The 24,659-nt window shown below is 37.4% G+C and overlaps 1 protein-coding gene across 3 annotated transcripts in view; it reads left to right on the top strand.

The window, feature by feature from the left end:
• PRTFDC1 (phosphoribosyl transferase domain containing 1) overlaps positions 1-22,403 on the top strand; it is a 42,280-nt gene extending 19,877 nt beyond the window's left edge. The window contains exons 4-9 of one of the 3 annotated variants that reach the window (XM_066199147.1): positions 1,210-1,275; positions 16,120-16,137; positions 17,570-17,652; positions 18,066-18,112; positions 20,091-20,167; positions 20,797-22,403. In XM_066199147.1, coding sequence (XP_066055244.1) covers positions 1,210-1,275; positions 16,120-16,137; positions 17,570-17,652; positions 18,066-18,112; positions 20,091-20,167; positions 20,797-20,844 — 339 coding nt within the window. In that variant the 3' untranslated portion in view covers positions 20,845-22,403. The remainder of the gene's footprint in view (positions 1-1,209; positions 1,276-16,119; positions 16,138-17,569; positions 17,653-18,065; positions 18,113-20,090; positions 20,168-20,796) is intronic. The other 2 variants (XM_066199156.1, XM_066199167.1) reach the window with 2 other exon arrangements.
• Positions 22,404-24,659: the final 2,256 nt, after the last annotated feature.

The following is a 24,659-nucleotide window of genomic DNA, read 5'->3' as shown; positions in this document are numbered from 1 at the left end:
AGTTCTTTATCCACATTGTAAGGCCTGATGTGCCAGTATTTATCTGTGGAGAAACATTTGGCTTCAGAGCACTGGATTTATGAAACAAAAGAGGAACATTCAAGTATTGTGTATTTGTCAGTTGTTTGTAATGATGAAGCTTCCTGGTGTTACCAGTAAACCGCAGTGGCACATTGTGGTACTGGAGCTATCATTAAAATTGGACTAATGCTATCTTCCTATGGGTAGGAAGATTAGATTAGCACATGCATCACTTTGGTAGAAAACCCACATTAACTATACTTATTTCTGCTCTTGCTTTTTCTGGAAATTTCATATAGTCTGACTGTGTATTTTTTTATTTATGACTGTGTATTTTTTTAATTTGCCACCTTCTTTAAGGCCTCTTTTGTCTTGCTTTGAAAGCAGGGCTTCCACATGTCTCCCTTATGTGATCTTAACTTTGTGTTCGGCTGATAATGAATTGGAGCTAGAGCTGTTCAAGAATTTTCCATCAGAAGGAATTTCAACTAGAAATATCTATAAAACAAATTCAGAAAAAAAAATTCTTAAAAAAAGTCCCCTTTTTAACAGGAAAATCAAAACATAGTATTCTGTTGCATTTAGTTCAACCTAATTGGCCATGTTCAAGTCATTGACCTCAAGGATTTTATCTTTGGATCAGTTGAATAAACAAAGCTTTGGAAACTGTATGGCACACTGAAAATATTTTTGATTGTAAATGATAAATTTTGCAAAACTTTTTTCCCCTGAAAAGAAATGAAGTGAATTCCTCCAAAAAGAGCTGACACGTAGGCACATCTAGCCTGTGCTTCCAAAAACTGTTCAAACCAAGAATGTGCTTACAGGTGTTTGGCCAAGTGTTGTGATGCTCCTGTCCTCCCATTTGGAACGGGATAAATATGTTACTTAGCCCTTGTCATACAAAGAAATAGAAAGCAAGGGAACACTATTTTTAAAAGAAAAATGCAACTTTTTCTAGTCCAGTAAAGCCTAGAGTTTGATGTTGGCTTGAAAACAAGCAGGAGATGCAGGAAGCCACAGGAAGAAGTGAGAGGGTGATTTTCTTGTACACCAGTACTAACAAGCATTAGAAAATATTCATAACCGAGATGAATAATCAAGATTTTTTTTTAAAAAAAGGTAACATTTATGTTTTAATTTTATACAGCTATAACCAGTATCAAAGTTTTATGTTTCTTCTTTCAGAATGATCAATCTATGCAAGACATGCAGATAATCGGAGGAGATGATCTTTCAAAGCTGACTGGCAAGGTTTGTTCATTTTAAATTTAAGAAAGAAAATAAATTCAATAAAAATACTTGAGAAGATATATATAATTTTTGTCAGGTACTAATACTGGAATCAAAGTTATTTATTCTTCTGTATTAAATTGCTGTGATGCCACTGCTTTTAGATTTCCGATGCCCAAAAAGGTCAGAATGTAGCCTCTCCATCCTTGTGCAGGATTTCCCAATAGTTGTACATGTACCATCAGTGAGATTGTGGGCAAAATTTGTGCTGTTTCAAAAATAATGTTTTGCCTTAGCTTGTTTATGTCGTGGAGCCTTGTTTTTTTCTGCCTTCAATAGGTGCAAATAAGCAAACTGCACAGTGCATATCCCTGTTGAATTCAGCATATGAGTTTAACACCATTGTGCCTACTGCACAAAATTCAGTTGTGGAGACTTTCACTCAGAGAATCAAATGGGATTTTTTTTATTTCAGCATCAGGCTGGCTCTATGACTGAATCTGCACTAAGCTTGAGCCTTATGGTAAGGAGAGAGAGTGGTTTGAGGCAGTGAAAAGGCCATTTTCATCCAGCCATGGTAATACAAAGCAGTACTTTGAAGGGGAAGGAAGGCTGATTTCATTAGGCAAATTGTCTGTGTGGCAAATGGTCAGAAAATGGATTCTTTACTTACGTATTAAGGCAACATAATACTTACCTTGTTATTCGTACTGTATGTGCAGTCACTGTTTTATTAGGTGGTTCTAGATAATATCAGTTTCTTCAAAGCACTCAAATGGAGCACTAGCAAACTCATTTGTTTTGTTGTACAACAAGAAAAAGAAGAGAAAAACTTAGCTTTAAATATTTCATTAATATGAAATAGGGTTTGATGCAACTAGAACTGAAATTTTAAAAATGCTGTTATATTCAGAATATTTTAGTGATATGTATTTAGTGTATTTAGTATGTATGTACTCAATTTATACTTCTAAATATTCCTGCTGGGTGTTGTTTCCAAATTACCACTAAAGCATTAATCATATTCTGGGGAAATATTAATTAATTTGCTACTTGCTAATATTCAAACACTGGAGTTACCTGTTTTTCTATGATGATTTTGCATATATTTGTCTACCTCACAGGCAGAACTGGCAGTGCATCTTACTTAACATTTCTCTTTTTGAACACAGTTCAAACACTTTCTAGACTTCCCAGTCCAGGTCTCCTTCCCCATCTTCCAATCCCAAATTTCCTTGATTAATGGTTGCAGATATTAATATTATTTCCAGATATATTTCCAGTATCACTTGAATTCACTGGTCAAAACATTATTTTTTTGCAAGACTTTTGTGTATTTATCTGTGCCCACATGCGTATGAGAGAGAAGGAAGATTTCACCCTATTTAGTCCTGCTCTTACCAAAAAATTAAGTAAATTGTTTTCTTACAATGAAAATCCTGGTAATCTTTTTCTCAGTGGCATGGCTCTCCTGTTCCCAGGTATGTAATGGGACACAAAATTTGGCTAGAATGAGATACTAGGAGATACTTGGGGAGAAGACTGAGCAGCAACATAGTTTAAGATACAAGTTTAAGATAGTTTAAGGGCTGGGCAAGGAGTCTGGGATCTTGGGTAGGTGTGAAGCAGCTGGTTTGGGAATAACTTGCTGCTCAGGAGAGGAGCCCAGTGCTGGAAGCTGGGTGGGGAGGCTGAAGTGAGGCAGGAACGGAGAGCTGGGACTGCCAGGGGAGCAGAGGCTCAAGGGGCCTGTTTGATGTTTGTATGTGGGGCTGTCTGTGACACAGCTGATGTAGGAATAATGAAATAGCATTTTCGCTGTAACACGTGAGAACAGGGTTCCCTTAAGGCTTATTTTACTGTTTGAAAAGCTGGAATGCAAAGCCTAGGCTCAAATGCTCATGCTTACATGTCTAAAGTTGGATATATGAGGGAGTGGCCTTATGTCCACAGATGCCAACTCCTCCATCTGTTGCTGACTTCAGCAGTTAGTGCAAGTATTCAGCACATTTTACTAATCAGCCATTTGTGGGCTGATTCAGAGCCTCCTACGGGCCATGTAAATCTTTTCCTTGAAGTGTTTTTAGTGCACCTCTTTAGCTGCTGGCTTTTAAAACTGCCGGTTCAGTAACCATCCAACGTCACTGAGGGAATTAGTTGAAGACTTATTCAGAGAATTCAACTTCCTTGCTATCAAGCAGGCTGTGTTCTTCCTCTGCCTGCTTGGAGTATTTAATAAGAAAAGATTGTCATTATATTGAAAAATTAGTATACCAAGTTAAATCCCATTAACTTACTGATCATGGAAGGTGTTTTCTAAAGCAGGAGCATGGGTCTGGAATATAAGTTCCATTAAGTGTCTGTAAAGTTGAAAAGTATCAATAAGTGTAAACAGTTTTGAAACTTACAGAGAAAAGATTCTGAGATTTTGATGTTGAACTGCCTTTCATTAAGTAATAATACCTGGAACTTCAGCTAGCCTATAATCTTAGTGAAGAACTAAGGCATGTTCATGCTTTGCTGCCTATTGGAAAAACAGATTACTGAGTGAACATGTTGGTATATAATAATGTTGGTTTGTTTTTTTTTTTTTCTGAAAAAGTTTAAAGAAAGCAAAAAGTTTTAAAAGTTAATTAGAAAGAGGCTGTTAAGGATAATAGCTCTTCAGAATAATATCTCCTCTGTACTTCTCCACAATATGTTTTTGTTTATAAAATTATTATAAGCCTGGCAAAAATGTATAATGACCCAAGCCGCAAAAAAGAGAAATATTATGAGAGTTAGCATACAGATCCAAACGGCCCAAATTGTTACCTGAAGAAAGTCATCCCCCATTTGAAACTATTCTTCTGTGAAGAAGGTCACTGAGGCAAGAAAGAATTTTTCCATGGCATAAATCATTAATTTAGGTTCTTGAAGAGTGAATCCTGATATGGCTTAACACTCTAATGCTTTGTAACCATTTCTATCCAGAAAAAATATAATTTAAAAATCTCTCCTTTAATCATGTAAGTAGTGAACATAAAGTTTCTCAGTATCTGATTTCATAATAAAGTCGTTAGTTTTCAGTTACTTTAAAGCTGAAATTCTCATTTGGATAAAATTTATCATTAATGTTTGTAAAGGGGAAAACATTTCGAAAAGGGGAGTTAATCACTTATTGTTCAGAAATCTGTTCCGCAACAAGATCACAATGAAAATGTATGAAGATGAGGTGAAAGAACAAACAATATAACCCTGCTTAGTATCAATACTGTAACCATACTGTATAATACTGTAAAAATTTGTGACGTTTGAGCAATGTAAATTTTAAAGCATCTAGAAACTTCAGTAGGTTCAGCTGTACCGGAGTTGGGAGTAGCAGTGCCATTTATCTCTTATATTTGTATGTTCATATATTTTGTCTGAAGAGCTTTGGAGCTGGTCTTGTAGTCCAAAGTCTCCAATAACAGGACTCTTTCTGTATATCACTTCGTATGTAAAATATGTCCTGTAACCTTTCTAAAAGGTCCTGTATCACTTTGACTTGTCTCCTTGCAAATGAGACAAGTCAGAAAAAGTAATAAATTTAAAGTTTATATATTCTAGCAATTAAATACTTATTACAGTTGTATAATATATTTGATGTGAAACTTAGATCCATATATTACTGTCATTGTCCCTATTTCCATATAGCGTAGAAAGTGAACAAATATAATCATTATTAATTTTTAAGTTAGTAAATACTTAATATTAATTTCAAATTAATACAGAGTAATTATACAGTTAGTACTATACAATTATGGAGCCAGTGAATTTATAAAATTCTGGGAATGCTTAGGTTCTTATGTTCCCCTTGTTCATATTAAGTACGTGTTGTTGACAGCCAGTGGTTTTGCCATTTTCAGAGAAGTGCAGAAGGTAATAAATAGCCATCAAAAAAAAAGGAAAGTGGGTATTTGTGTTTTCTCTGTACTTCATTGTGTTAGCTTGAGCAATCCATCCTCACTTGGATGGTCTCCTAAAATGATTGATCAGCTCATACAAAAAAGAAGTTTCACTCAGAAGAAGACATCTTCCATGCAGCTCTTCTCAGTTCCTTCTGGCAGGATTTATGCTATAAAATCCCCAAACTTCCTTTATATGTCTTGCCTAAATCAATTTATCCACTGTCTACCATTTTCTTGCCCAGCTTGTCATTTTGGAGGGTGTTCCAGGAACATAAAGCCTTCTCACTTTTTTCTCTTAGGCCTCTCATTTGATTCCTATTTTATTGAATCATTTTCTACGCATGTCATAGGCTCCAGCAACAGTTCTCAGAGCTGTTTCTCTGTCATTCTCCTAAATATGTTAGCATGTCAGTATTTAATAAACCATACATGTGGCAGCTGTCTAACACAATGTTTTATTCTCTAGATTAATATACAGATTACCCTCACCATTTCAAGTTTGTTCTCAGAACTATTATTCTCTGTTAGTATTCACTGTCTTGACTAATGTTGTGATTTCTTCCCCTATATGCATTCCCTTCTAGAGTAAAGCCCATCAATTTGCAGAAACAATAATGACATTCTTTTTAGAACATTATGTACAAGAGACAATTTATATGACAATAAAGGTATACAAAATTCACTATACACTTTGGCGATAGTCATGTCTCCCACTCACCTCAACATCTTACTTTATTCCTATCAGACATGTAGCCTTCCTTTTCATATTTTCAAAGGTTGATTTTATGTGTCTTGAAGCATTGCACATCTTCAGTACTTCTGCTTAAGTGCCGTCTTTAGTTACTTTTGTGGTTCTGCATTTTTTGTTAATTAGATTTGATACTGTCTATTCTTCTGACAGTTGCCAGCCTTAACTGTTTTTTCCGGAGGAAAAGACACTATTTTTTCCTTCTCCAAAGTCAATCACCTTTCTCTGTACTTCTTTCTTAGGTAATCTGTTCTACTGTTCATCATTATTTTCTTTTGCTGTTGTTGTTGTTCTGGAGGAAGGAAAGTATAAAAAAACCTTTACAGCATTCCTATCACATTTTTCATATGGGCTCTGCTCAGCCACTGTTTGCCTGCTTCTACATCATAATATATGAACGTGAACATCATGTTCATGAATATATGAATTATGAACATCATCTACCTGTTCATAATCCTATTTCACCTATGTCCAGAAAATCCTCATCCAATTCCAGATGACCAGAAGACTGTACTTCTTCATTCAAGTGAGAAAATGGAGATGTGAGTCATTCCTGAATTACCTTTATACTAATTGTGGTAGTTTGTTCTACTTTTTATGCACAACAGAAGGGTGCTGTGAAGATGGCTGCAAGTGGAACATGAGTGTGCACAGCAGTCGACACAATGCTCTCTAAGAACAAGGCATCAGGTCCTCCATTATGTCCCCCACTCTGTTAACTCTTTAAGATTCTGAACTCGTTTTACATAATTAAAAAGCTGAAGTTTGTACACATGGACTCTTAACACATTAACCCATTCGCTCCCGTCAGCAGCTGTTACTGACCAAACCAAGTGTCTGAAAAAATAACATTTTTGAGATGTCATATCTGCTGTCCTTCCAAGTATGCCATAAGATATGGATGAGCCCAGTAGAAAAGATTAAAATCAGACGTATGGGAACTTCTCTAGAACCCTTTAGAAAGTTCCTAGCTAGATGTCTATTTTATAGAATATTTTCTGACATTGTGATGAAGTGTTAATATCTGTGGATTTCATTCCTGTGTGCATAACATAAAATTGTTTCACTTCTCACAGGAGTCCTTGTAGCTTCCTTTGAACCTCTTCACTGTAATGCCATGCATTTTTCTTTAATTTTTATTTGATGGTGATTCTTCAGCTCTATGGCACTGTCATAAAATGTCTTGTTTAGCCCCTGGTACCTGAGGTTCCCCAAATATAATGCTAAGAAAGCAAGTACTGCATGTGTGATGAATAAACTGATAATTCATTAAAAATTCAGTTTGAAGAATCACATTATCAATTTATGTAATTCTGATGATATGGAGTACACATGAAAAGGTGTCTTCAGAAAGAATCTAACTGAAAATGCAGACTACTGAATGGAAATTTATCTAAAGAGAAAGGAAAATACACTATATTGTTCCTTTTTAATCTCCTTACCCCCATAAAACAAGAAATAGAGATTGAGAAAACAGAGATTTTGTGGGGGGAAGGTGGTGGGAGTTGTTTTTACAAATATGCTTTCACTGTAGAACTGGACAAATTAAATGATCTCACCTTTTCTTAACATTGTGTGTTCATGCGTACTTTGCAAGCTGGTACAACCAGCAATGTTACAAAGACTCCCAAGGAGTTTAAGAATAGTTCTATCCAAGAAAGAGACAGTAAGGAACTCAGGATATCATTGGGGACTTGCAGATAGAAGTATTTCCATCAGACCAAATTATGCCAATCTTCCCACTTTAAGGTTCATTCTTTTCCCTTTCTTCTTTTCCTTCCCAGGACAGTTAATTGGCCTGATCACACACCTGGCTTTGTTTAGAGATTCCTTCATCTTAAGGCCCAAAAGTATCTTGTCCGAACTTCTGGGTGATTAGGCCCCAAATGATAATTTCTTCACTGTACCTACAGTGTATCTTTTGAACTACCAACAATTTTGATTTAGAGACTTGATGGAGAAGCCTCCATATATGAGTCATGTTATATCAATAGTCAACTGTTGTCATTGTTAAAATGGTGAACCTGATTTTCTTTTCTGAATATGAACAGTTTTTTGTCCTTGACTGTGGCCTTTTTCACTACCTTTGCCTACTGGATTAAGCAGTTTGCCATTATCAAATTTATATTGCCATATGGTTGCATACTTGTCTATCACACTTAAGCTTAAGTATTACTTAAGCTTCTTTTCTATAAACTAATCCATTGGGAGCCTGCTGTACAGTACTGGCATACTGTAGGATGTAAATGAGACAAGGTTTGAAGGTGGAATTAACAACAGGAAATTAATAGTTGGCAACTGATATAGTGGGAAGAAATGAAATTTCAAGCATGCTGATCCTTCTGTTGGTCTGCATAGAATCAGCAAACTTCAAGCTAAGTACAGATTGGGAGAAACTTTTAATTTTAACCTAATGTGGTAATCAGACAATTTGGGATAAGAAAAGTGATTGCCCTACATAATCACCTGCCCTGTGACCAGAGGGGCAGGTAAAAATGCTAAGAATTCCTCTGAGCTAAAATAAGAGAGGAAATTATCAGCTGTGGAACACTGATAAATGAGTTGAAGGGCAGCTGCAGTGGAGGATTATAATGTGCTGTAAAGCCACTATTTTATTCAGTCCATGATTTCAAGTGCATACAGCAGTTCTGAATTTTTGTTCCCAGGCTCAGCTGTTGAAGGTATTTTGTGGTCTCTCTGAGGCTGTGGGCTGAAAGGTCAAAGTTCTTTTGTGAAAAATGTTCCCCCACTGGGAAATGGGCTGTTAATTAAATAAAAGCTATTACTTCCTGCTACAAACCTTACTTCACTCTAAGGTATTTTTTTCAGGTCTCAAATAATTTTTCTTTTCTCAGTTTTAAATTCTTTCTGTTTGTTTCTTTCTACTAAAGAAAAAAAAAAGTGTGTGTATGCTATTCTGCTGACTTTATGTTGAAACATTTAAGGAGAAAGTACCTTCTTTATGTACCTACCTGATTTTCTTGTTATACATGTGAGGGCTAAGTTTGTCCTCTTAGCTGTAGTATGGCATTAAGTACAGTTTATTTGATTACTTAAGTATAGTTTCAGCTTTCAAGGAAATACTCCCCCTTTGTAAATGTGCAACTTAGAACTTCTACCTTGTTAAAATTTCACATTTTATATTAATTCAAAACCACAGTTTTCTTCAAAGTCTTATTCAGGGCTAACTTCAAAGTACTACTATTTCATAGCAATTTTCCTTTGAAAACAGTCTTCTGAATGGAACATAAAAATCCAAGTCTAGAAAAAAAATTGTTATTCTTTTCCAGGAAGATGAAAAATAATTTCCATAGCACTTACTACTGTCAGGCAGGAGGCAGACAAGCTCTCTTTATTCTGCTTGGTTTTGTTAGCTGACATTGTTCCATTTATTACTGACCTGTGGGAAGGTAAACAATAGAAATGTATTGACTCAGTGCCGGAGTAGTTTTAATCTTACTGTAAGTCGGGATTTTTTTAAAATATACTGTAAAAACAACATACTTTCTTGCAGTGTCTAAACTTGTGTGGCTTTAAAAAGCACTAAATGACAGATTTTCAACTTTTGCATGTTTTCTGTTCATTATTTTAAAAAATTAACATTCACAGAGAATTCTCTTTAGCATGAGAGACAAAGTCACATGCTACCCAGGGATTAGAAGTTATTTCTTCTTTATTTTGCATAGTACTAGAAATGTCTAAACCCTCCTTTTTCCAGATGACCCAAGACATGCTCTTATGGGCCATTTTTTCTACTGTCTAGAAATGAATATAGAAGCATAAATTTTATTTTTGTGGAGATCCAGCTCACACCACAAATATTACCTCTGCTCAGTTCAAATGTTCATGTACAGAGTTGCAAGTTGGGTGTGCCCTGATCACTCAAAACTGGAGAATTTTAAGCTTCACAGCACCCCTTTACATTCAAAACCGCAGAGGACAATTTTAGGGCCACTGCTCTTTAATGTTTTTATAAATGATATGGACTCATAAACTGGATGTACATTAAGAAAATTTGCCAATGATGCTAAAACAGGAGGGGCTGTGGACTCCCCCAAAGGTAGAGGGGCCTTACAGAGAAATCTGCATAGACTGGAGAGCTGGGCAATCACCAATCATATGAAATTTAACAAGATTCTCCACCTGGGACAGGGTAATCCCTGTTATATGTACAGACTGGGGAATGACAGGCTGGAGAGCAGCACCATGTAAAGGGACCTGGGGGTCCTGGTCCATGGCAAGTTGAACATGAACCAGCAGTGCCCTGGCAGCCAGGAGGGCCAACCCTGTCCCAGAAAAATTTTTATACATAATCCAAATAAAAAGGGATGCTGGCTTCAGAGAATGAAGCGTATCCTGTGGGACATCAGGCACAGCATGGTGAGCCAGGAAAGAGAGGGAAGGGTCCCACTCTGCTCTGCATTGGGGTGGCCGCACCCCAAGTGCTGGGGTGTGCCACAATGCAAGAAGGACTTCTGACTATCAGAGTGTGTCCAGGACAACCACGTTGGTGCAAGGGCTCAAGGGCAAGACTTCTGCAGAGTGGCTGAGGTCACTTGAGCTGTCCAGCCTGAGGAAGTGAAGGCTGAGGGGTGCCCTCATCACAGCCTACAACTTTCTAAAGATGGACAGTGCACACAGCTCTCTAGTGACCAGCAACAGGACAGGAGGAAATGGAATTAAGCCATATCTGGGGAAGTTTGGATTGAACAGTTGGAAAAGGTTCTTCACTGAATCCATGGTCAAGTCACTGGAACAGGCTCCCCAGGGAAGTGGCCAGGATCTGAAGCCTGTCAGCGTTCCAAGAAGCACCTGGTCAATGTCATATGGTTTAGTTTTATGTAGTTCTGCAAAGAGCAGGGAGTTGGACTTGATGGTCCTTATACGTCCCTTCCAACTTGAGGTATTCTTTGACTCTGTGTTGCACCAGCCTACCTTCTGCCAGCTACGTGGTAAAAAATGGTGTAAACGCTGAATGAACCACAGTCATGGAAATCTGTCAGCTCCCAACCATCTCTCTGATCCATTAGTAGTGGAAGCTGATTCTTTTGCAATGTTGATTCTTTTGCAATGACTCAACAGGAAGGTGTTTCGTTCTCTGAAGCCAGCATCCCTTTTTATTTGGACTATGTATGAAATCTTTCCAGGACGTGTTTTTAAAAACTGTCTGTACTCTGTCTCACTCTAAGATAAATTAGTGCCATTATTAGATTTCTGGATTTACTTCAGAGATTGTATTGGTGAAGATGTCTCTACTTAGAAATTAAGCCATCTTTAGTCAAGATGTCAGTAAATATTCCTATATCCTGTTCTCTGAGTTTCAAAAGTAGACAGAATCCAGAAGGCTGGATTACTTTTCTTTTCATGTGGTTTCCTTCTTTGTAATTGTCTCAAATATATCTGAAAGGACAAAACATTCTTGATCTATGTGGTACAGGAGCTTCAAACACACATATTTGACAAAAGACCTTTTCTTCTGTGTCCTTTAGCTTCCTATTTGTCCAGCTATCAGTTTCTGCTCTGCAGCACCACAAGCTGATGAGTTTTACCAGTCTCCTGTGCACCAGCCCACATGAGGATTTCACAGTGAAGCTGAATAAGGTCTTCCACGTAACTGAGCTTTCACGAGAGATGCTGGGCACAGCCAGCTGTGCCTTTAGGATGATGGTGACATTACTGATAATGTACTAATTTGTCATATCCATTGCATTCTTCTTTCATCCTCTGTTATCCATCTGATCAAGGATAAGTTAATCTATTTCAACCAGTTTTAGTTAGACATCACCGCTATCTAGTCTTGGACACTACATCAAAACATTTCTTGGCACTTTGCAGTTTATTCCTCTACTCCTCTGCTATTCTGTTCCTTTTCTGAAGTCTTCTATCTGTAGGCTGCTTCAACAGTAGAAAGGCAGGGGACAGGCAGCAATACAGTCAGTTTCCCAGCACAGTATTTTGTAGGAGAGGGTTTGTACACCAGAGTATGGCAAAGTACTCTGAATGCCTTCAGTCATCAGCAGTAGTTCATGACTGAAAAGTATGGAGACTTTAGACACAGTAACCCTGCATAATGATAACAGAGATTAAAGTATCACTCTGAACAGTTAGGATGCCTGCTTACTTATAGTTACAAAATGTTTTCATATCTAAATATTTTATAGTGGCTTTTCCACTGCAAAGGCCTTACATACAGTATTTCTCCATAGTACAGAAAATCATCAGTGTTTCGGAAATAATGAGAATGGGCATAATACAAAACGGCATCTGTGTTTTCTGGCCTAGATATCTGAACTTCCCCAATGCGTATGATTTGCAACAGTTGGACTCCTTGACTCTATGGCTGAGAGATGCCATCCACCAAAATCTTTCCTTCTCAAGTTAGTCAATAAATATGAGATCTTCCACTTCAGAGGAAGTCATGTGCAGGTGACTATCACTCCTGTGGCCAGACAAACCTTTCAGGCATGTCTGGATCCACGTTAATCCTCTTTCCTTCATATGAGTCATTTGTGATAAGGAAACACAGACATGATTAAATTTCTATTAGACAGGTGTGTAACTGGTTGGAAAGCTGTTCTCAAGAAACAGTTAATTATGCTTCACTGTCAGACGAGATGCATTAAAGCACTGTCTCCAGGGACTATACGATATTTAATTCATGATTGAAAAGATGGAATTAGCATTTAATGGTACTCATACTACCTGGAAAAATAGTACAAGATATTATGATCCTAAGAAATTTGTTTAAGAATTTGGTTCAAAGAATGACATGTAATGACAGTAAAGACGAATACCAACTTCTCTGTTTATACAGAAGTAATCTTTTGCATAAATGCAAGTGAGGGAGGACTGACTCAGCAACAGTCATGGAGACAATAGGTAGATCACAAGTTACATATGAGGCAGCAGTATATTTTTATAAAGGATGTAACTGTTGTACTGGGGTACATAGAAAGGAGGATTATTTATAAAGCATACAAAGTGGTTCTTTTATTCCTCTTGACACTGGAAAAGACTTCTTTCTGGTTTGGAACACCACAAATGGAGAAAGATTCTGACCAATTGGACTGACTCCAGAGGAGAACAAAAGAGTGATCAGAAAGCTAGGAAATATAACTTGTGAGAAAATGTTGAATAAAAAGAGGTTGTTTAATCTGAAGAAGAGGAAACAGAGGAAATATGTCTGTCAAATGTAGAACAAAAAAAGAGAAGAAAACAAAGCTTTTTCCATGTTCTCTTCAAAACAAGTTCAGGCCAAATATCCACAGAAGTTTTCTAATTGTATTTTTGCTCTTAGGTAATGAGGTATTGAGGCACATTCTCTGGGGAGGTTCTGAAGTACTCATCGTGTTTTAGAAGAGGTAAATCAGGTATCTGTGGAGGATTGTTTAAAATTTCTGCTGTAGCCCAGCAGAAGATGATCTTTCATACTGTTTTCAGATCCATTTTCTATTAATGTCTATGATGCTTTTTCTCACAATTTAAATAGTAGGGTCTACTCCTCCCTATTGGTTAACTGAAATTCCATGGCCAATGAGGCTGCTGTCCCCTCATTCTGCCCAACTTTGTGATTTCCACATGTAAGCAAGCAAGAGAATCCCTACTGCTGATCTTGACAGAACAGCTGAAGCAACTGTAGTAGCAAAGAAACTTATTTGTCTGTCAATTAAATGTCCCAGGACTTTGCTTTTCTCTCAGTCTTTCACAGTGCACTAAGAGATGCACTGATAGATGCTAATGGCCATGACCTGTGTCTCCTGGGGCCTTTACTCACACCTGTGGGCACAGGAACACCAGCTCAGCCCTGGGCTCTTCGTCCATGCCTGATCTGTACTGTGTGGGTACTGACCTACAGCTCAGCTGCAGCCAAACCTGTACATTACTGAAAACGTTGACCCAGACCCTGTCTCATAGACTGACTTTGTTGAACCTGTCTCAACACTGTGGACCTGCCTGGAGGTCTGTGGGCTGTATTTGATCATGGTTACTCTCACTGGACCTGGTACTAAAATAGTTAATTTCCATTTTTAGTTCTGGTGAGGTTTTATTCTTGTCAACTCTTTTGCTCTCTCCCTATATCATATATATGTATGTCTGTGTCTGTGTGTGAGTGTGTGTGTGTGTGTGTGTGTGTGTGAGTGTGTGTGTGTGTGTGTGTGTGTGTGAGTGTGTGTGTGTGTGTGTATAAACACATCAATATTTACATACATCATCAGCTGCACAAGTTCCTTGGGGTGGTTAAGCCATTACTCCTGCACATTATCTTCAGGTGTCCACTGACTGAATCAGGTAATTTCCTTATGCCTCAGACCCAGGTGTCCTGAGCTAGTCCTCAGAAGTGTTTTTCCCACTTATGACTCCATATAGGAAGCCAGATGAGAACAAAATTTGTTTTGGATCCAAATGGTTTCCTTCAAAAACTGTGTTCCTACACACCTGTCATAAGCTTCTCCTGAACATGGTTTGGGTCTTCATCTTATCTAGACAACTGATATATTTCCATTCTTTCTTGAAGGGAGAAGTTTCTAGAGGCAGGGTGTCTTCAGACTTTCGTTGTTAAGAGGCCTTTAACTTTTTGCCTTCACAGGACTAGGTGTTTGAGATCCAAAGTTGTTATGTCAGCAGCTGAGAGGTTGAAAGTCAGGAGTGCCAAGCAGGATAACCACCAGTGAAACCTGTTATGAAAACACCAAAAAGGAGCCTCCCTCCAAGATTAATATACATTCCACCAGAGCTCAGTCTAAATTAGTGGCTTTCTTGAGTGGTATCTCCATTGCTGACATTTGCTCAACTGCTACCGGGAGTTCCCTCCACACCTTTACCAAGTGTTTTGCCATTTCAGAAGCATCCAGGTATAATACCAGTGTGTGGTAACGTGTTTCTGCAGTGCCTAATGCATGAACTATGCCGTGTCTCCCTACCAAGCACTGTGACTGTTAGAAAGAGCTGCAGTATGAATATAAATATGGATAATCTATATTAATAATTTCTAGTTTGAAGATTAAAAATTATTTACATATCAGTTAATGAAGCTGTTAATGGTGTGCTGGTTGTGAGCATGCTCCTTTCAACACTCCTTCTCCATGTGTTTGAGTCTCTCTTACAACTCTCAACCCTGGGTTTCTGTTATGGAAAAGGAAGTTAAACAGTCTCCGTGTTATGTATGTAGCAAAGCCAACAAGCCTGATAGAAAGAAAGTGGAATGTAAAGTAGGCTGGTGGATACTGCATGGATACGAAACTATGTGGTCTCGAGGTTTTTCAGGACACAGAGCGTGCACATCCATGTAAGATGTATACATAGATAGATAGATAGATAGATAGATAGATAGATAGATAGATAGATAAAGGTATTTGTGAAATAACTTTCCTCTTGCTACTGCAGGTTTCACTTTAGAAAGTAGATCTTAATGCAAGATTGTAAGAGTCCATCCTTTTGGTCGTGCATATGATCATGCCTACTAATAAACAGATTTTTATTTCTTCTAATAAGGACATTACATCTTATTGCTTTTAGTAGAACTGAAGTCTCCTTAGACATTGTAATTCCTGGAACAGTGATGAACCATTTCAGCAAATAGATTCAGCCTGTGTGATGATACTGTTATAAAGCTTAACATCACTGCTCTTGGCTGGGCCACTCCTCTTCAAATAATACTGATTTCAGCAGCAGTGTCTGAAAAGAAAGAGGGTGCTTTGCAGTATGAGAGTGGGTGTTACAACTTGGCCTATAATTATTTACTGTGAAGTTGCTGGAGTGTGGGTGGAGGGAGGAAGAGCATTTATTTCAGAGAAAGAATATTATTGCTGTTTTTTCATACTAACATTGGAAATAGTATTTTAGTGAACTATAGGGTACACTGCAGTACACAGCTAGAGATGCTGGAATGAATTGAAGCTCATCCTATTTGGAATTCTTCCATCTAATTTTATTTTCCAAAGCTACATCTGTTCTTGGACAAAGAGGATAATCTAGATAGAGCTGAATTTAGTTGTGGTCCCTGACTGCAAGGTTTGCTCTTATGGCTGGCTGTTTTTCAGGGCACAAAAATGAAACAGGAAACTCCTTGTGTCCTACTGTATTGTACATACGCACATGGACCTATCTTCGTTTTCCTTTTTTAAACATTTGTTGCTTTTACTATGTGAATATTATATAATTGTATTCCTTTTTGTTTGTTTCTTCCAGAATGTTCTAATTGTGGAGGTAAGCTGGGTGCTTATGTCATATTGTACTTAGATAAAGTCACACAGCCAAATCATGATTGGCTGTTCAGTTTCTAAATCCTGTCTGTGTTTATACTTCTTTCTCTGGGAGGTGGTGAAGAGGGAGAGGGGTTGATTTGCTTAATGGCCTCTCAGTTTTTTTGCAATTACATGACAGATCAAACTACATTGCTGTCACTCTAACTGGTGCTCTGCCTTGTGGTACCCAGGAGTCTTTGTTTCTGCCTCATTTGATTTGTTCTTTCTGTGGTTTCAACAACTCCTGTTCTTCAAGTTGTTCTGTTCCTTGGAGAACAGTGAATCAACTGCAGTGATCCCCTGCATTTCTCAGGTGCATGACTTTGAAGTAGTGTCCCTGCATATATACGCTTTACAGATCCAGAGTTGTTCAAAGTCTGGTTGGGAGTGTCAGTCATTCCCTCAAGGCCCCCAACTCCTGCATCCAGCTCTCCACCCAGCCGTGTCCCTGGGGGACAGCCCATCACAGAGCTGTTGCTGATGTAAGTCAGCAGTGTTCAGTTGTAGAGGGAAAGAACATGTCACCTCTCTGGTGCTCCAAATTCTCATGTAATTAAGATAGGTGATTCTCTTTGAAAATGTTGAATAAGCAACTGGGACAGCTAGAGAGCACATTAGGATCTGCCTGGCATTTCAAAACCCATCTGCCTATGTGGGATGTAAACTGGACAGTGTAATGAACTTTATACTGTTGAAACTTCTTCTCTTAGCAAAGGATGGAAAAAAAGCCAGCAGCCACAGAGACAGCTGATTACCTGAATAGCTGCTAAGAGCTCCGTATTTACTCATTCCAGCTGCTCTAACAGAAATTAAAAATGTCCACAGCATATTTCATTAATGCTATTAAACAGCTGGAGGGCAGAGACAAGGTGTTGCTAATCCACCCCCAGAGTTCAGAATCAACAGCTGCTCTCCATGGTCAGTTTTCTAGCCAGGTACCTACTGATCTCATTGAGATGATATTGGATATGGCAGCTCTGGAGAAACCACATTTGTACTGTGCTAATAAAACAACAAATAGGGCAGACCTAGTCCCAACATGGAGAAATGTCGATGTACTGTGATCTCGAGCATAATACGGAAAGTCTTATCCCTGCATCCTTGCAGTGCCCGGTAGAGTCATCTCCAGTCCTGAGTTACATCCCGAGTACTTGCAATGTAGCTGTTTTCAAGAGGAAGTGGACAGTCCTTGAACTGATAATTTTATGAATAGAAAGTTCTAGCTTCAAAGAGTTTAAACTCAATTATAACCTTTTTTGGATATGGTTTACAATGCACTGGAAAAATAAATCATCTCCACAAAATAAGAACGTGGAACTTCTCAGTCATTTCCAGATTTCCTCCTTTCAGCTTTCATTTGTGTTTTACTTACTTTATTTTTCTTTTTTTATAAGGATATTGTTGGAACTGGAAGGACCATGAAGGTTCTGCTTAACAATATAGAAAAATACAAGCCAAAAATGATTAAAGTGGCAAGGTGAGTAAAGCAATCACAAAACTTATTAATTACTAAGTCTAGTCCAGCATATTTTCCAGAGTAGATTCCCATTCAGAGATCCTGCTTTAATTTGATGCTGCAGTATGAAGGAGTGCTGCGCAGAGGAGCTGCCTGAGTCACCAAGGGGAGGGTGAAGGAAAGGAGGGGAAATGCTTTTGTATTGTTCTGCCTTGGCAATGACCCTCCAGCCATTTCAAGACTGGCACTGATGGACTTGGGAGAGAAATACACCCAGCTCTTCCCTGCAATCAGGATGTTTTCAGGAAGAGAAAGAGAACAAAAACAAGGACTCACATGGCTCAGAAGGTTTTTGATAAAGGGAGCAGTTTTTATGTGTGTTATTCAGTTACATATCTAGATTTAAATGGGGTTTGTTTTATTTTTAATTACAGTTTGTTGGTGAAAAGAACATCTCGGCCTGATGGGTACAGACCAGATTGTAAGTGTTCTGAAAATCTCTACTTGACAGTAGAAGAGGTTACCACTACTCTGTCACTTGCCTTTCACAACATTCTATGGACTGCTAGAAGCAGTGTAAAATACCAATTGTCAATGGGTCTGTGGGATGCAATGGAAGGATTTGTATAATTGTCATTTGGAAAGCTGCTTAGGTTTTCTGCAGAATACTAACTTTATTGGGAAATTTTGAAAGGGTTTGATTTTATCAGTGAAAGATGAGTGATTTATCTTCTGTCTCTGATAAACAATATCAAAGAGAATATCCATTTCTTCTTTTTCCTTCCTCATTGCATCTCTCTGGAGGAGCTGCAGGATTCCATCTGAGCATGAAAGTGTTTTATTGTTACTAAGTATTAACAAGTTTTACATTTACATTTTTTTCAGAAAAGCACTTCTCTTTTTTTTTAGTATTACTGTTCAAAGGGAAAACACTGATATTATAATTAAATCCCACTCTGTAAAAAGCAGAAGATAAACTGGGCTTTTTAAACTTTCTCCTGCTGCTCAGTTTGCACCATACCAGCACCACTTCTCTCTAAATTATTGGTCCTTATGCTGTGTTATGATGAAGCTGTAAATGGAGCTATACCAAGCAATTGTCATTTTAGACTTATTTAGAATAAATGATGTAATAACAGGTATGTGGCTAAATACCAAAAGAATAGATTCATCTAGACGAGATCAACCAGTATTTGCTACTGAAGAAGTCTCTGGTCAGCTGAGCTGGGGAGGAGGGTAGAAGGAGAGTAGGCAGGTGAGTACCAGGAGGCAGTATGAAGGGTTTTCATTTGGGATGTGGGAGAGAGGGAAAATTTATGAAGCAAGAATTACTTAAATGTTGGGCATGCCCCTTAGTTTTTAGCCCTGTTATCTGAACTATGATCCAAACATCTTGTACAACTTTTTATACAGTGGAGTGGTATTTTCAACATTTAGAATTTAATCCAGTAAATTAAGGCATATAATTGATTGGATTCATTAATGTTAAACATATAAAAGAGGCAATAAAATTAATTCATGAAGGGTAGCTTTATATTTTCATGTACTAACTTTTGAATGAAACAAATTTTGTCCTTGTTTATTCATAGTGTGATTCATAGTGTTTTATAAAACACCAGAGATCTCTTTAGTAAATCACTGACAATGCTGTATCATTTCCTCACTTACCTAAATTTATAGTTCCAAAGCACATATAACCCCCAATCTTTAACAACTGAATAAATTCCTTCCCTGAATACCTGTAGAATTTTTTATGTGGACCTATTTTTGTGTCTGTAAGTTTGGGTTTTCCTTTAGTTATTTAGAGAACAATTTGGAAAGAGTCTAACTTGTTTTATGTAGTGCTGATATTGTACCGACCTTCACACTCAAAAATTATGCATGCCTGTGCTTAACTTCAGGAGTGTGAGTTGTATAATTGAGGTGCACTGCATGCATTTACTTTGTTAAGTATTTGCTTGAACCTTCCTAAAATTGGAGCTTTAATTTAAGAAGCATTTGATATATTTTGGTAGCATAAAATATAAGATAGATTTTGCTGTTCTTAGCAGAAAATATATAGATATCTGAAAGTTACTTCTGATTTAATATTCTACATATTTCCATCATTACTGTGATACGGGACAGTAACTATGACACATATATACCAATGGAGCTTCCAAATGCAAGCAGAATGTTCCAGCTCTGATTTTGGCTTCCTTTCACATTGTGCCAGTGATAATTTTATACAAAATTATCCTCTCTTCTCCTCTGTCTATTCACATCCCTCTCACAAGTAGTCTGACTGGGAACTGGTTATGGGGCCACTGCTGACAATGATGTCTCAGATTCAAAAGTAACATAGCCCCAACTGACTACACATAAGTAGAGTTTGCTTGTTGAGAACCACACATGAATTTAAGGGCTTATAACTGCCACTGATCTTGTATTGATGGTGTTTGTTATTTGTCTCAAAACAGATTACGGATTTGAAATTCCAGATTTATTTGTGGTAGGTTATGCCTTAGACTACAATGAGCACTTCAGAGATCTAAATGTAAGTTTCTTATTAAAAAAAAAAAAGTTTAAAAAGTCACTGATCCACTTTTCCTGAATTTATTCCTATAAAGATCCCATAATTTGTCTCCTCCTTGGGGCCCTTTGGAGGTATGTCTTTGACATAGTAGGGATTTGGGATCCTTTCAGTGAGTGCAAAACTCCCTGCAAAACCTCAAATAATCCAAAGGAGTCCCTGCTCAGCACTGTGAACAGTTCCCTCCCCCTAAAAGTTCCCTAAATTCCCTTTTCTGTGAGCCTAGGGCTTCTCAGGTCCACCACTGCCAGCATGTGCAGAGACAGCAGCAAAAGTGAAACACAGACACAGGTCAGGCGGGTTGTCTGAATGCTGTGTTGCCTGTCCTTTTTCTCAGAGAGGTGAGGATGGAAAAAAGGTGCAAACCTTCCCTTCTTGTGGTACTCCCAGGGGTGCACTTCAAAGCTGAGAATTCCAAGTGGGACAACTTGCTGTAGCTAGAAAGTGAAATCAGAATTCAATTCCAGATGTCTGGAAAGGAAAGAGTAATCGTAAGATCGCTATGTTGGCCAAGCCTAAATATTTCTGAACAATTAATTAATAATTAATAATGTACTCAACCATACTTTTGCAATCTGTTCTGTTTTTTTCAGCACATATGTGTTATCAATGATCATGGCAAAACAAAATACAGAGTCTGAAGCAGTAACATCCACACCTGAATATTTTGGTGAAGCAGAAATTTGACTACACTCCCTCAAGCATCTCCCAGAAAAGCGATTCAACTGACTTGTATGTCTTTTAACCCAGTATAATAAGGGGTTTACTCTAGAGACGCTGATGAATACTTACAGAAGTGAGAGCTCTTATCTAAAATGTGAAGCATAGGACTTTTACAGTTACTACCTTTATTAAGTATTAAAATTACCACCTAAGATGCCTTTTGACTAGTAACTTGTCTGTCTCAGGTCTCATTGTGAATGCATCTTTTCTGTGCTCAGTTCTTTATTCCACCTATTGCAATTCATGTACTTCACTGTGCTGCGCAAGATAGTTCAAAAGTGTCATTCTATGCATGAAGACTATTTTACAAGATATTATTGACTTCATAATGCCTTTAGTCTTGGTCAGATATGCTGCTACCAAATTGAAAGCATTATTTTGATTTAATTCCACAGTTTAAAAGTTTCAGCTGAAGTTCTGTGTTGTGTTGCAGAGTTCATTACCCACTCTTCCAAACAAAGTTTTAGCTGTCAGAATGTGGTGAATTGGAGTGCAGGTCAAAATGAACCTTTGCAAGACACTGTTGATCCAGAATTGAAAGATATCATGGTTCTGGTATGTCATGTAGCCACAGATCTGACCTGTTTAATGTGCTGAATTTTAATTAAGACAAACCAATGCCAGGCAGGTTTGAATTTCTGAATGGTATCCCTTTCTTCTCTAGGACACAAATGTTGTAATTCTCTAGGGGAATGGTTTCTCCCTTATGACCCCCTGGAGTTTCCTTACTATGTAGAATGACTCTTCCTTCCTTCTCTGACCTAATTGGCTGAGTGCCAGCCATCCTCCCAGAGTGGGAGGCTAGATAAGACCCCTGTACTTCCCTGTTCTTTCTCTTTCCCCCTTGGAATTTCGAAGAATAAACGCCTGGGACAAAGCTCCTGGGGAAAGGGCCTCTTCTAATACCTTTCATCTCGTCTTTGGTAAAAATTCCCTCTAAAGCCTCCTAATAACTGAGTAATCTCAAGCCCCCGGAGGCGGTTAGGGGGTATTTTTACACACAAACAAGTATAAAAATTAACAGTGTTCTCCTGAGCTAATATTCTTAACTAAACTCCATTAAGCACAAAATTTTAATGTTAGTCAGACAGTTATTCAGTTATGATTTGATTTTTGTAACATGTCTAAGTTGAGACTTTTTGTAACCATCTGTTGTCTTCGAGAATACAGGTCTGACAATGCTGAAGAAGACTTGTATAGAAAAAAAAAGAGAAAATGTATAGGACAACACAGAAGGCCAGTTAATGCATGAGTGCTGTAGATTCTAGACTCCTTCCTTTATAGATTGTGTTTGAAAAAGTTTGTGAATTTTACATACTGTATTAGCTGTGAAAAATTTAATTCTGTATTGAAAATAAGTGTTCTTAGAAACTTCCCAAGGGAAACCACTGCAAAGTAAGTAGCTGTGCATCAGCAGCTTTGCTCTGAACTGTGAGAGGCAGATTGTTACTAGCTGCAGATTCCTATAAACTAATAAAGAAACATTAGGAATACTTGTTACATTGCACAGTTGTTTGTTTTCCTGCCTCAGCATATTTTGCACATCCCATAAAAGCTTTTAAAAATATGCATTTACCTAGTAATCCGAACATACCATATGTATGTATTCTGTAGTTGGTAAGCTCCTGATATTTGGATAAAATCCTTGATGTTAAGGGAATGAAAAATACCAAAGAATTAAGGTGATTTCTAGAGAAATGCCTTAGCTCATCTCTACTCTTTTAACTTGCATTTTAAAAGAGTTCTGTTGAAAAACTTTCCCTCAGAGTAAATGTCTTCTGTTTTAGAGAATAATGCTCTTACAGACCCTGAAAGAAGCTGTTGAAGAATTTAATCCCTCTTTCTTTGATGAGAATGGTAAGGTTTTTCTTAATGCCTCTGACTGCTATGGATTTAGCAGTAATGACACATTTCATAGACTGACATGCTTAGACTAAGGGTTAGTCCAAGACACCCATTAGGTTATTTCTTTTTTTTCCTCTCTTCTTAAAAAAAAGTCCAATTCTTGCTACACCTTGCTACAATTATCAACTTTCAGCAACAACAATAAAAATTTAGTGAGTTGGTGTAAAATTAGTGTGAAAATATGAAGTAGATATAGATATACATAATACTGTAGATATACATAATTCAGACAGTGTTAAAATTGTTTAATTGGAAGACTCAGATTATAAAAATTAACATGCTTAAAAGAAAAGGTCAGATTTCTAGAAAATATGAGAACTGGAATGTTTCTTCGAATTCCATTTCCTCCTGTCATCATATTTTTACCATTATGAAAAAGGACCATACAGATTTCACTAGTGAATTGCATGTGGAATTACTTTGTGAATAAGGGCGGTGTTCTCTTCTAATGTCATGTTTGAATTTTGTACCTGTATGTATCTGAGCATCTCCAGGTATCTCAGCTGCCATCCACGTTACTCTTTGCTTGAAGCACTTCCACCTGAAAAATTAGCTTTCAATTACTTTAACAATCAGACTACAAAACATCATTAGTGTAACTGAGGGAATAGGCAATCAGTCATGCATATATGACTGATTAATACTGGGTTTATTCTCTTTGGTGTGCTCAGAGAATGTATTGTCTTGTGTTTTGGTAATATTGTTGATTGCACTCCTTTAACTAAAAGGCCACGAAATATTTTTTTCAGTTGAGGTTGCATGCTATGACCCAAAAAGCTATGTTTGGGTTTTTTTAATCAGTTCAGCAACATCTGTTACTTAAGAGGAGAAGTTCTTTCAAAGCCATTATTTTCATTGGACATTGTGTTTATGGGCAGCCTTCCATTTTTATCTCAATTTTCTTCTTGTGCACTTAACACCAGCATCTTTTCTGCACCTGTTAAATACAAATTAACATGGACAGTAGTTTTGTTTAAACTGACGTAAATACTTATCAGCCATCAGGTCTTAGACTTTATTCAGTCCATTTATGTCTGATTCCAAAATATTCAGAAGTGATTTTCTGGAGAGAAGGTCAAACTAGGAAGAAAAATTCCTGCACCTTGGTTAATTGAATATAAATTAGGATTTCATGTTGCAAACCATAGATATGGTCTGAATATCTAGTCATTTCAGCCTAAAAAATAGAATTTAAATAGTCTAAAAGGTCTGTAATTAAAATATTTTTTCAATTGAATCCGCTGCTGCACTCCTCAAATTAGAGCTGAAAAAAGTAGGAAAGTGTCAGATTGATTGACTGATTGATTGCTATTAGTTATATTTCTTGATCATGTTATGTTAATCCTCGAATTGTTACTAATAAATTGGTATAATGTAAAATTCCAACATTTCCACCCAAAATACAATACTAACTGTATGTGATATTCAGCTGCAGAACAGTTTCTGGTCTGTGAAATTGTCAGATCATCACAGTTTATACATAGTAAAATGCTTAACTTTGAGATGTACTTAGGTCATGAGTCATCACTACTGATCTATGGTACGAATAAGATTTATTTAAACACAAATATTCTCAGTTCTAAATTTTAATATTTCTTTATACTGAGTAAGATAAAGGCTGAATCAGCTTCTCTGCATATCTTGTATTTTGATTTTCTCAGATAACATAGCAGTGAAAACCCCTATTGTAATCAAACTTGTAACACATGCAAACCGTAATTGATTACACCTTGAGAACCTTAATTTTCAGTTTCAGTTAAAAATGAGAGTCTCAAAAGAAAACTATTACAGGGTTGCATAGCAGGAGACAGAGGGATTCCTTGCCCTT

The sequence above is a fragment of the Chamaea fasciata genome, unplaced genomic scaffold, assembly GCF_029207755.1.
Source record: "Chamaea fasciata isolate MVZ Bird 193981 ecotype frontalis unplaced genomic scaffold, bChaFas1.0.hap1 SCAF_1, whole genome shotgun sequence".
In the NCBI taxonomy this organism is placed as follows: Eukaryota; Metazoa; Chordata; class Aves; order Passeriformes; family Sylviidae; genus Chamaea; species Chamaea fasciata.
The sequence above is the reverse complement of the archived record's forward strand: the minus strand, read 5'-3'. Positions and strand labels throughout refer to the sequence as shown.